Source organism: Siniperca chuatsi, linkage group LG2, assembly GCF_020085105.1.
Source record: "Siniperca chuatsi isolate FFG_IHB_CAS linkage group LG2, ASM2008510v1, whole genome shotgun sequence".
In the NCBI taxonomy this organism is placed as follows: domain Eukaryota; kingdom Metazoa; phylum Chordata; class Actinopteri; order Centrarchiformes; family Sinipercidae; genus Siniperca; species Siniperca chuatsi.
Genome location: NC_058043.1, coordinates 9,425,482 through 9,439,620, shown reverse-complemented (window position 1 = coordinate 9,439,620; position 14,139 = coordinate 9,425,482). Strand labels below are relative to the sequence as shown.

At 39.1% G+C, this 14,139-nt stretch overlaps 1 protein-coding gene across 5 annotated transcripts in view; it reads right to left on the bottom strand.

The window, feature by feature from the left end:
• Window positions 1-1,206: 1,206 nt before the first annotated feature.
• Window positions 1,207-14,139, bottom strand: part of LOC122866295 (metabotropic glutamate receptor 4-like) — a 151,663-nt gene continuing 138,730 nt past the window's right edge. For all 5 annotated transcript variants that reach the window (XM_044175765.1, XM_044175781.1, XM_044175758.1 and 2 more), the window contains 2 exons: window positions 5,384-5,630; window positions 1,207-2,988 (listed from right to left, as the gene is read on the bottom strand). In XM_044175765.1, the coding sequence (XP_044031700.1) occupies window positions 2,939-2,988; window positions 5,384-5,630 (297 nt within the window). In that variant the 3' untranslated portion in view covers window positions 1,207-2,938. The remainder of the gene's footprint in view (window positions 2,989-5,383; window positions 5,631-14,139) is intronic.

The following is a 14,139-nucleotide window of genomic DNA, read 5'->3' as shown; positions in this document are numbered from 1 at the left end:
AGATGTAAGAGATGATGAATTCTCCTCATCATGTCTTGTTGATTTTGTTTGTGGATGTCTTCCAGAGAAGCAGCCGCAAATTCAGTCACTTTTGGTTCCCCAATAATCGCGAAAACACTTCTGTAAGATCCGGGAGGGATTGATTATTTCAGCTCGAGGAACAACATATAAGTAATGTGCAGCTTGTGTTGGCCTTTGCCAAGTGTTATTTATTAATAATATATTGATTTACTGATTTATTTAGTTAGTATCCCACATCAGCATCCTGCAGTGTCTCCCGTATATAGATTTTATTTGGCAGACAGCCAAAAAGTGTTTGTTTCCAGAATATTGTATTCATGTGAATTTGTGACTTCATATTGAATTCTCAGTACTCTTTGCAACATGAGAACTGAAATATGCTACTGAGCCTTCCTATTTTCTGATTGTGATTCTAATAAGATACTTTTAATGCTTTGGCTCACATCTTTATTATTCCTGCCAGAGTGGCATGATATATTTCTAAATTTGTTCAAACAAAAGGGAAAGAAATCATCAAGAGTGTATGTCATGCAAAACCCTGTGGTCTCTTGAGAACATAAACATTGCAGACACCTCATTCTGTCTCTGCTGTGGGAAGATGATATATATTCTGCTCTGCATTTTGCAGTCATCTAGTACTTGGGCATGCATTTAGCACACTTGCTATGCAACAACTGTTATTTTCCAAGCCTTTTGTGTAGGGGGCTCGCAGTATCAGGGAGGCGTGGAGGAGATGATAGATCCTGAGAGCTCCTTGCATGCAGAGGCCTTGGATTTAAGTAGCAGCTAACCATTCATTTTAAATAATTTCATGTTTCCCTCCACCAATTCTCTGTCCTTCCACTGCTATTATCAGAGTAATTGTGCCAACATATTATTCAGAGGATGGCAGCCATTGTCTTTTTTCTTCAGGGCTGACAAACTTGTTTTTTTAATCAGTATTATTAGTTTACAGCAGGAATAAAAAACACTCACACAGAAGAGCTGCCAATCATTTCGTTGAATATAATGTAAGTTTGTTACAGTAATTTACCATTCTGCTTCTTAATCATACAACATGCATTGCATGTATTGATAGTAAAAAGGAAGGGAGAAATAGTTTCTAAGGGTCAAAATTCATGACCAAACTAACTCGTAAAAGAAACCAGTAGATTTTCCCGAATCACACAAACCTGAAAGCGGATGTTGAAGTTTTAAAACATTTTTAATAGAAATAAAATTTTGTATAAAAAAAAACTAAACATGCTTCACACACTTCATTAGTTTTCATGAGGTTTTACAAATACATAGTCAGATAGCCGGGCACTGTATCTTTTTGTACATTTTCCCCAATTTTAAGATATGTCAGGACATAAAGCAGACATCATCAATCTATTTAATAACATACATTAACTTGCCATTTAATTTGGTCAGCACTCACATTTTATTCTGCAACACAAATGGTGTTGAAAGTAATACACAGGGAGGCATGAAAAGCAGCATTGAATTCACAACACAAATGACCCCACAATGTTTTCCCCCAAGACATTAGAGGGCTTTTATACTGCACAAAGCCAACTATTAATCTGTTCAGCGAGCTGAGGGTGATTGATAGAGATATTGTATACTTTTTCAATTAGATTTTTGCAATTTGCAATTTGTTGAAAAGCCTTACAACTTCCTGACACCTCCTTCCTTATCATGAGAGTGCCTGAGGAGGACATGTATAGTAATGAAATTTCTCAGTAGCTGGTCCATTATGGATATCACCTTTAGGGCATATTGCACAATCCTCTCAAGGGCATACTTCATCTTAATTCCCCTCTTAATGGATCTGTACAGCTAAGCTTTACCCTTACACTATGTGTGACCAAGAGAATAGCTGGTGGCAGTGATGGGAGGGTCATCCTGGATGACAGCTCACAGTAAGATCTCCTGGCTAAAATACTGTTTGTTTTAACCACGAGCCACCGTTTCAAAGCACATACAGGTATGCGGAGGGCAGTGGCAGCCTTAGGCTAGCTGGTAATACAAATCATGGCCTCACTTAAGCACAGATAAATAATCACTCACTAGACCTTCACCATTTGAGAACAGTTTTTAACGTACAATAGGCTCGGGCCCAAACAATTGTTAACAACGCTGCAACAGAGTTTAAACGCATTCCAAAGATATTATTTTTTCTTTTTCTTATTTATTTTTTTTTAACAACACAACACAGGATGTTGAAACTGGCATGCTCAAAATTGGCAGAGACCATCTTATATGTGTAATCATTCTTATTAACTCAGTAGAAACCTGGAAGAGGAAAAAAAATACATGGAGTCTGGTACAGATTTGCTGCATTGTTGAGATGATCACCAGTCATTTGACTCATGAGATACATTTAGAAATAAAAACAAACACAACCCCCTCTGAGAAATCCATGGATCATGTTTTCATGCCTTTTTGGTGTTGATTAATCCCTTGTGATGCCGTGAGGGTTTCAAGAATAATTATGTTTGCAAAACTGGCAGACAGCATTGAGAACACCTGAACATATTCTTGATTTTAGTTCAGTTTTAGTCAGCACTGCTCAAGATGACACACAAGTCTTTGAAAGAGGGCATAGCTGAAATGTAAACACTCAAAAGGAAAGCTCCATCTGTCAGTCTCCAGGCCTCTGCCATGCAAGCATTTATCATATTTCTTTTTTTGTGTGTATTCTCGTGAGGCAGACAGAAGATGGAACCTTACAATTGTACTGTTATCTGTTCTGGTCCCCTGTTTTGTCCATCCCTGTGGTCTCTCCTTGCCATGGCACGTCTTTGGGCAGTGCTTCTGTCATCTCCACTTGAACAATGACATATCCATTTTTTTTGCCGGCCATGTGAAATTCCACTGCATGTTTTTCTCCATTAGGGTGGAAATCCTGAATTAGGATAAGAACCGTTGTCCCTTAGATTGCATGGTTGCTGTAGCTGATGTAGGTTTGCTTTGTTGGGAAAGCTGAAAGAGAAGAATGAGAGGGGAGATTGAGAGTCAAAGGTGAACTATTGTAACCTGTGAGATGAGGAAGACTAGGTCATGTGGGCATTTGTTTGGCAGTTTTCCCAGTGTAACAAGTGTAATCTGCCCCCCCCCCTTCAGCTATCAGGCCTCAACTTTCCAGTTGTCTCCCCAGACTGTGTTAGCTGATTCGCTGAGGTGGAGCAGATAAATCCTGACATATCACCACCAGATCTCAGCAGTTGAGGGAGCTGGCCCAGACAGGAATTTTTCAATTTCATCAAGCCATATATCCACAGTGGCGATGACAATGACAAATGGTGCTTATTCAAATAGCCATGCACTGTTCAGCCCCTGTAAACGGTAACCCCATGAGGATAAATTGCTGCTGGCTATCAATTCTGCGTCTTTGCCTTCTCACCACTTATTGTAACAAAAGGCCCTATTAACCCTCCACAGAAACATAAAACAAGATAGGAATTAATGTTGCACTATGTGTTTACATGTAACTATTCTGATGGGCCTCAACACAGTGTGCCATTGTTACTACAGAGCATTGTCAGGCAGTTCATATTGATTTCAGTTTTCTGTGTTAACAGTAAATACAATGTCAGCTCTTTTATTCTTCTGTGAAGGGAAACATTTCTCACAACTGCTGGTAAAAGTAAGGAGTAAACAAAACTTTAAAATGTGTGACAATAGACTTGATTCCATGTTAATAAAGGCCAGAATGGAATGAATCTCTGGTGATAGACATGATTAAAACCTTTTCCTGTCTGAGGCAAGCCGAGGAAGAACGTTTTGGACGTCAGTCATTTCTGCTGACTCAATTGCTGAAGTCATTATTTACTTCACTTGTATAAATCCCGGGTGTGTCACTGATACAGTAGCGCCATGCACTTTTATTGGTATTGAGATTAGGAGGAGGCAGACACTGAGAGATTCAGCTGCTTCAGAAAGGAGAGTCAGATGCCCTTTGACGTGTTTAAACTCTGGCTGCAACCAATGTATTTCATTATTGATCTCTCGATTGTTATTTCAATTAATTGTTTAATCTATAACATGTCAAACAGTGAAAAAAAAAATAAATCACATTTTCCCAGAGCCCAAGCCCGAGGTCTTTAAATTCAGTGTTTTGTCCAAAACTTTATTGGTACTATATTGAATTTACATCATATAAAACAGTAAAAAGGGAATGAAGCTGGACCCAGCAGATATTTGGCCTCATAAACGACTTTAACCAGGGGTTTTAAGTCATTTATGCCAGTTTAAACCTACAGTTTTTCACTTTAATATGTAAACCTTTGTTTACATTTTGTTTTGTGTTGCATTATATAATGACATATAGTTTGTCAAAATAAAATAAACTCAAATTAAATGGTCAATTAGATTTTATGGTTTTTTTTGGAGGAAAATTAATCATTTAGATTAATCAATTAACAAGTGAAACGATAGTCGATAGATTAATTGATAGAAAATAGTCGTTAGTGGCAGCCCTAACCTAAAACTCTGGGAAATTACAATGGGCATTTTTCACTGTCTTCTGACATTTAATAAACAAAACGATTTATTCAAGAAAGAAGTAATCAAGAAAGTAATTATTAGATTAACTGACTGCACAGCTTGTCAACACAAACACTTTAGCCAACAGACCAACAGCACTCTTATTGACCGTGGTGCGCCTGACACCAAAATGTCTCTTTCTAAACATAAAAGAAAGGTTGACCAAGCGAGAACAACCTAGTTATTCAAGTTTGAGACCGGTAACTTAAACAAGTATTCGATTATGCAAATTGTTTGTTTTCTATCGATTGACTGGTCAATTAATCAACAAATTGTTTCAGTACTAGTAAGTAGAGAGAGCAATAGTCAAAGAGGGAAGGTAGCTTTTTAGCATGTGGATCATGTCAAAGTGTCAAATTCCATGTGTAGACACTAAATTCAATGAAATAATGATGAAAATCAGATTTGTGAACATCCTAATGACAATAGAGAAAAAAATCAATGTTTCCCACTTTAATTTAAGGTTTTACTGAAGTAGAATTGTAGTTGCATTGTTGAACTGCAGAATATGTTTTGTGTTGACAACTGTAATCCATTCCTTCATGACTTCACCCCGCCACATAATTGAGAATCCTGTAATGGTTCCTACTGACTCGCAAACAATACCCCCCCCCCTTCCAAATGAACAACAGTGGCACATTTACTGGATTCAATGAAGTGTTAAATAACATGCTCCACGTCTGTTGATAAATAATTATTTTTTACTCTGCTTCCTATCACTGCATCAATTTGTTTGATTTACAGACACTGAAGGACAAAACATGCCCGAGAAAAAAAACAACCCCTGTGGGTTCTTAGTCAAAGGCTTCCTCATTAGCATTTGTGTACTTACTTTGTGTTTCGAGGCTTTCACACAGCTCGGTCTTGGCTTCTCCGTTGGGTCTGAGTCCGGCCTTGGGGCTGAACTTGTTGGACATGGTGGCGGCGGTAACCACGGCCTTGAGGCTGCGTGTGCGCTTGGGCACATTCTGCTCGGGGTGGAAGAGAACAACGTAGACCTTTGGCATGTAGAGCAACCCAAGGGACACTGAGGCGCTCAGGCTCACAGAGATGGTCAGTGTGGTTGTTTGGATGTACATCTGCAAACACCAAACATGCACAACACAAACAGTTTAGCCCTAGATTGTGCAGATTTTTCTATACGGGTGGAGACCTGTACAGTACAAGTGACATCTGCTGTGTATCATTCTAATTAGAGCGTCCAATGACCCGTTTGTTGGCCAAGCTGTTGTTGAAGTAGTTTCTACTGTGTGCAATGGAGGCTTCTGATGATGATGTTGTAAAGCTTGTTTTAAATCAGCATCTCATCTGCTTTTAGGGCGCATGTGCCAAACCACCCAAGGCCACCTTGTTTGTTTAATTTTCTGCCATGCTAGTTTTAATATGGCCATCACATCAACCTGAACACAGATTTGAAAACACCAGTCGATTGGATCCTATTCTGGCTCATAACAAGCAGGCCCGTAAAAAAAGAAACAAGCTCGTGAAAATTTTACACATGGTCAAATCCTCTGAATCATCGGGGAGAGCAACTCTGAGTATCACTCTCACTCATTCCATTTTAATTGTTTCCAAAGCTGCAGCAAATGAATGAGTCATCTTCAGGAAAGCATTAAAGAAGAAGGAACGCTTGTGTAATTTCTGTACATCGTACTATGTTGTGACTGCTTGACTGGCCATCTGAGAGGAATTAAACTTGTAAGTTGTGTTACAGAAGTTACAATTAAATGAGACTGCAGACTTCCAAATATTATGGCATTCTCTACAGCAGGAGGTCCCGACCTTTTGTAGACTGAGGAGGGGAGGTGTTGGTACAGGTACAACCAAAAAAAAAAAAAGGTAACACATTTGGATATTAAAACACACATTAGGCCTTTTATCTGCCCTACCAGCTCTGGAAAAACTCTCAAGTTCTCTGACTCATTTTGCTACCTTGTTATTACAGTAATATACAGCGTTCACGCCACATAGTTCAGACCGTAATTACGAGCAGGCAAGTGGGAAAAACCATCCACGTTAGCCTCCGACCTGTAATTCCAAGTTGAAGATGTGAACACTAATAGTCCATTTTTGATATAAGGACTTCAAGGGCTACAACCATGGATGTATAAAGAAAACAGGATACAGCATCAGAGGCGGGGCCCTGTTCATTCATATGAAAGTTGCTTTGTGGCGTATGAAGGAAAAAAAGTACGACTTCTGGGTATAAAATTACCTGGACCTTCCACATAGCTTCCGCATCTGTGTGGCACAAAGAGCAAGCGCACTAGCGTTTCCTTTAACCCTGCCTCCCAGCTGCTCGGCAGGGCAGCGCAGTCCCATGGCTCTGATGCATGTTCATTATGCCTAGGAAAGTAACTCTGGATGCAGCTATTAGTAAATTTTACAACTTTTAGGACATGATGATTTAAATAAGAGCTATTTAAAGGTCCAGCGTGTAACATTTAGGAGGAGCTATTGGCAGAAATGGAATATTTAATTATATAAGTATGTTTTCATTAGTGTAGAATCACCTGAAAATAAGAATTTTGTTTTTTATTATCTTAGAATAAGCTGTTTTTATCTACAGAGAGAGAGGATCCCCTTCCACGGAGGCCGCCATGTTGCAGCGCCATGTTTCTACAGTAGCCCAGAACAGACAAATCAAACACTGGCTCTAGATAGGGTCGTTTGCATTTTTCGCGGCCACCATAGTTTCTCTTACACGCTTGGTGCGGGAGAGTGATGCGAGCGGTATTCAAGTGGTTGCAAACTGCAATTTCACTGCTAGATGCCACTAAATCCTACTTACTGTGTTCGTACTGGAAAGTTGATGTACCCCAAAGAAAATGATCTACTGATTTACAGATGTATCTTTGACAATGTAAGTCTATAGGGAAAAGTTTTTTTGGGCCAGTGTGCATCAAGTGATGGACCCGGAAGTTGTAATTACACAATTTGGCCACTATGTCAGAATGGCTTAAAAGCCCGGCGCACTTCCGGGGGGCTTGGCTACAACACAATGCTGTGGGTGCAGGATACAGTATATTTACTCTAACGTGGGCAGGAGCAGCATCACCATGTCAGGGACACAAATTCTTATATGAGAATAAGAAAGGCTGTTATTACTGGGCCTTACCATGCAGATAAATGCAGTCTTCCAGTAAACAGCACAATATTCATCTAAGGATGGAAATGAATGCAGTTTCGATGTATTTTGTCTCTCTTGCTTGCTGACTCCCTCATATGTCAAAAACAATTAACAAAAATTGCCAGCCTTAATCAAAATTTGATCAGTAAGCAACAAATTCAATTCTGCTCTGAAGCCTGATGTTCTAGCTTTGACAAAAAACTATCACTGCATGTTTTTCCTCTTTAGGTTCTCACACTGCCTCAAGTGGAAACTGTTTCTGTTACTTTTAAAGGCATTTAATAAGGCATACTTGCAGTTCATGTCTTCTAAAGGTGCTTTACTAAACAGTTGAGTAACAGAAATAATTCTTTAGATAAAAAAATCCATACGGGATTCCTACATGTCTTATTTTCGCTGTAGGATGGGACAGGCAGATTTTCAATATAAAACACTGCTGTGGGCGCGAGAATGATCGAATCTCGGCGGGAAATGAGCGGCTGCAGGATGAAAAAAGTGTATCATTGTTCAGCTACCATGAGGACTGATTTATAACTGTAATTAAATCACTGTTGACTGAAGAATTCCAATACATGATCTCAACATGTGCTAGCAGAGGATCAAACATTTTCTGGGGCCATGATATAAGACCCAACTAAAATAGGCTCTCATAGGCTTTGTACCTTACTATAAATATTTTATATGATTCTGCCTTTAGTAGTATCTCTTCCTTTTGACTGGGTGAGTTTTCATCAGCTACTGAGTGACCCCCAGTAGATCCCTGCTGGTTTTTCATCAAAGCAGAGTAACATTTAGCTCCCCAGATGTGACCTCTGCTTGAATATCTTGTTTGTTTTTATTATTTGTGACTGCGGCGCTTTCCCTCCAGACTGGCTGCATCTCATCTCAGCCAGTCCTGATACCATGTGGGACTGCTGGCTGGAGAGAACAATGGAAGAATGGAGGCTGTATGATAGAAGGGACAGCTGCAGTGGTCCCCTCCCAGCTGTAGGGAGTGTTAACCAGTGAACTGCTCTGGGCTCGGTTCACTGCTGCCTCAGGGACAGACTAGTGAACCCAAGCTGTTACTCACATAAACAGACAAAAAGTTCTGCTGCCTTTCAACCAAGAATAGCTCTCTTCAAAGCCATCCTTGCAGTCACTTAGTACATAGAGTAAAATTGGAGTCAATTAACCATAATTTGAAATTGGGCTCGGGGGATAGAGCTAAAATTAGCATCAAAATATTTTAAAAAATTCTTCAATATATACATCACAATATGATAAAAATGTATGCAAAATTAGTTCATGTTTAAGTATATTTGCAATTCCAACTATAAAAAAGTACAGGCTGTAATTATTTCATCATCAATGAATCTGCAGATTATTTAGTCAATTAATTGTATGTAAAACATCGGAAAAATACTTCCAGAAACAAAGGTGACATCTTAAAATTACATTTTGTCCGACCAACTGTCCAAAACTAAATAGGAATGGAGTTTTTGCTAAAATATTAGCTGATGAACTTCTGTCATTTCATTAAACGATTAATGAATTACTCATTTCAGCTTTGGTTGAAATTAAATATTGTTTCTTCAGAACAAGGGTATAAAAGCTGACAAAGTCAGACAAAACATACGTAGCAAGACAAAATTATAAAACATCAAATAAAATAATCAAATTGAAGTTCAATGCAATGAACTGTGTTCCACTGTTAAACAGATGATGAAAGTTTCAGATGAAACTCTTCATACATAAACAAATAAGCTGTAAATAAAAACCTGTTGTTAGTTTTTAATTACAGTGTGCTTTGAAATGTTAGGTTGGATGAATTATGCTAAACAATAGCACAATTAAACCCTAACTAATACTGAATTTTTGAGGTTGATGCCAGTATTGATATTTGAGATTTAACAAAATCAGATAATGCTATATTGGTTGATATTCATTCATTAATTTTTACATATAAAAATAACATCAACTAACATTTTTCACTAGAGAAAAGAGACAAGACATAGGCTGAGCGTGGTATTTTACAGTTGAAAATCCCCCCCCCGGTGGATGTGACTGTTTCTAAATGGTCTCAAACATATCTTTGGCATGTCTGTACTGCAATTTGTTGTTTTGTATTTATCAGTGGACATACACGGCGACACAATATATCTGCAATAAACAAATCTTGGTTAACATATCAGCCCTGCAAATCTACTGGTCTAACTTGAAACACAATTTGACCATATTGTTACAGTACAATTCCACCAGGAGTTGTTATATGATAATATTTAATTATTGCCCAGCCCTTATTTGAAATAACTATATTTCTGTCTGGTATTTCATCAGACAGCACCGCAGTGCCAAAAAAAAAACCCCTCCTACTGTACTGCTTCATGGTGCTACAGTGTATTTGCTTACAAATGGAGTCCTGTTTTCAGTGTCAGACCAACTCCAGTGTTCAATCCATTAATTTGTTTCCCCCTGATTGCAGTGCACCTGAGCATGCACAGACCAGAGCTCATAAAAGCGAGTTGCTCTATATTTCACACACCTATCATCACATTGCCATCAGCAGATCTTGACTGAGGCAAAACAAAACATAGGAGAAGCAGTGTATGGCAGCATTAATGACTACATTAATACATTAATGGAAAACCATGAGGATCTATTCGTACATATATGAGGAGGAGAATCTCACATCACCACCTACAGAGAGTGCAACACAACAGAGTGAGAACGTCTGTGATAACTGATAACGTAAGATTAATTCAAGGATTAAAAAATGTAAACAGATTCTATTTATAACCAGGGACTCTAGAGAGCTTCTACTTCAGGATGCAAACTATCAAATTCATTTAAACTGCATAATTCCCACTCTACATTAAGCCGTTATTTCTCAGCATGTTATGGAAACGTTCAGCAGAGTGGCTTGCTGCATGAGAATTCACTATAATTGCACTCTAATTAAGCTAATAAACAAATAAAAGCCTTAGGGGACACAATAATATAGCTTCATGGGAGAATGTCATTTATAAAGATCACAGTCTTTTGGTCTTGATTAGCTTCACGGCCTGTTCACCCATTATTGGAGCACCCAGAGGTCAACAGCCAAGACACAGATGACTGCTGTGCTGTAGGCCTAATGGACGCAACGACTGCTCTCTGAAGTCCAAGATGATGCTCAGCTCTGCTCTGTAGCATCAATCTTCATTATGTATTATTGGGCCTGCAGGACATTATTGTGAATAATGTTGTTTATCTTTGTACTGAAAGGAGAGAGAAATGGAAAGGACCAGGGTGGGGGTGGTAACAGGTAGTAGGGAAAAACAATGAGCCGACACACTCACGAGCACACTTCTGTCTGACATCTGGTCTTGTTGAACTCGCTGCAACTCCCACTCTTTGTCTGACTAGTGCACTAACAGCAGTTTTGTGTCGTCGAGTTGACAGTGCCAATAGTGTGATGGAGACTTCATAGTGAAATAAACAACACTCAATTCATCAGTCCATTCATGCACTGTAATGGCAGGGCCTCTTTGTGTGGGCTGATTGAATTTGAACTGAGCCCATTGTGCTGAAGCCTCATTCCCATGCATGCTATTGTCCGACGCCTCTCCTCCTACCTCTGTCTTTGAGACAGCCGCTGATTTAGACTGTTTCTCCAGGTAAGCAGGTGTCACTTCTATTCCTGCAGCTAACATAAAGCTCTGTGATCACGCTCCATAGACAGACCAGATGTCCCTGTTTGAATGATAGAGAAAGCCTCCCATGGCATTTGTTACATTTATCCTGGCACCAGATGACAAATAAATGACTGTGCTTGTAATGCTGAGACAGAGGCCTGCTGTAAACTGGTGATGAGCGCATAGCATGGCTAGATAAAGTAAATCAAGACCCGGAGGAAGTGGAGCATTTAATTGCTCTGAAAGACGTAACAACGTGGGTTGTGAGGCTTTGTGGGGCCTGTCATTTACAGTATGATGATTATGAGGTGTGTTTGCTTTGACATGTTAATTCCTTAAATAAGAACATTGTTTATGTAACAGCTCAGAGAATCAGTCCCAGGGTTTGTTTATTTTTGTTTTATTACATGAAGCCTGGCACAGCAAAACTGGCTACTTTATTGTGAGGCAGTAAAAGCCAACAAGTTCTCCAAATTAAATAACAAAATATGTTGTTTGTAACAGCCCTTCAGAACGATACATATACTGTAAGCGTTTTCAGATCTGATGCTCGCCAGGTTGACATAATTTGTCTGTGCCTTCCAAAACCATTACAAATCACTGCCGAAAAATGAATCACTTTGATGATCCGGCAATGCTATGGTTAAGGTTTGGTTAGGTTTAGGCACAAACACAACTTGGTTAGGGGTTAGGGTTAGGGAAAGATCCTGGTTTGGGTTAAGATGACTTAACTTCGTTAAGGTCAGGGGACCTTTGTCATAATGGTTACAATATAAACTACTTGAGGTTAAGATTAAGCTTATGGAACAATCGTGGTCATGGTTAAAAGAAATCAATAATTTCTTTCGGTAGGAAATGGGAAACGAGCGGTCTCCGGTGACAAAGTTCCACGTTTTGTTGACCCACCCGTCCACGCTGACCTACTCCCTCTGCAGACGTTATGGCTCACACTACTTCCTCCTTTGCTTGCTTTGTCACTTGAATGTAAACATTTGTTGTTTGTCAAGCTGTCTTTTTTCTTGGGACAGTCTCTTAAAAGCCGTCTATAATAACAAAGTAACTTAGTGCCGCATGGTAAATTGATTTTTTTCCGACTCGACACTCCAGGGCCCTTTTAGTTATATATTAAATATGATTATTCTCTCTCAAATGAGGCAAGAAAATAATGTAGGACATTTCCCTGAAGCAAGATTTCCATTTTGTCTTCCATCTCATGTCTTACCTTAACAACGCTCAGGGCAATGGTAGACGTTTTCCAAATGATAAAAGTAGAACTATCTCCCAGCCATTGTGTATACAGTTTTCTACAGGAAATAATAATTAATGAGTGACTAATACAATTTGGCTGTCTTATGAGTGAGAGAAGTTTTTCCTGACAGTGAGGTATAGAAGAAGAAGAAACAAAAAGTAGGACTTTACTTACCCTTCTAAGATTTTTTTTCACTTCTATTTTGCTATTCAAAGCCATGCTAGCTAATGGATTACCTCATCCTCCAAAAAAGTAGTTCAAGCTCCCTGTGATTGTATAATTCTCTTTCATCTTCAGAGAGAGGAGATGAAATGATTAAACAAAGAACTTGCTGATATCCATGGCTGCTGTTGACATGTGACTTAAGATGTGCAACACTCACATTAAAAACTAATGCGGACTTTGCACTTGGACTGCTTTTTCTTTACTGCGTGTGATGATCGTTGACATTTCAGTACATTTTCCTGAACATATTTCGGTAAATGTAACATATAACAAGAAGTATTTATTGAGCTCAACAGGTCTCTCATTGTTTTCAACATGTAGATGCTTGTTGCTCAGTTTTAGTATTAACACCAGTGGATTTTTGAGGTAAGAGGGATCAATATGCAGATTCACAGTAGTTTAGACTTTGTGGTGTTAACACAACATGCAGAATATGAAAATAAGTCATTGTACTGCTGGTCACATACTGCAGCATTAATATAATTCAATTGGCTGCAGTCATATACGGAATGTCTGCATTGCTGTAGACTATAGAAATTATTTTGGGATGCTGAGCGTGACACAATGCACACACTCTGTCTCTGAAGAACGTTTTTCAACAAAGGTAACTATCACAGCCAGTTTTCCAGGCCAGAATTTCGATGCATTGTTTTATTTAACCCCAAAGGAAAGGAGGTAAGGATTAATTTGTTGCATCTGTCAGACCCATGCTGGCACCGCTGATAGTGTCCATGCCAGTATGAAGCTTTTAACTCACCACTGGCCTCTCTTTGTAGCCACTAAGCCCCTTTTGTTGCACGGCCAAAAGACCTCTTTCAACTTGATCTACACATTTCTACTGTACCATTGTTATACCCCTTTGGCTTTGTACCCAGACTGTCTCCACTGAATGTGAGTTTGAAGCCCAGCCTCCATTTCCATGTCCCTTTTGGATCTATCTTGACCTGTAGGCTCCCAGTGCTCCCACTGGATGTGATCCAGGTCCACAGTTCATGAGCTCAGGCACATTGATTTGACATGGGAATATGAGTGTGAGCTTGTGTTTGTGTAAACAGCTCATGGGTCTCTAATGCACTATGGCATACAACCGTCACAGATATGTGAGTCAAAGGCTTGCGTGCTGCCTGCAGAGTTATTATGCACTCATAAAACTGTGTCCACACTTTGTAGGTTGTTAGTATGCTGAATATATGAAGCTTCTACATGACATCCCATTTTTAGTTGTTTTAGCTGCTGAGTTCTATTAACTTCATTTCTAAAATTGCTCTTGTCATACAATACAGGCAGAGTGGAATATTTTAATAAGACAATGAACATTGGCGTGACAT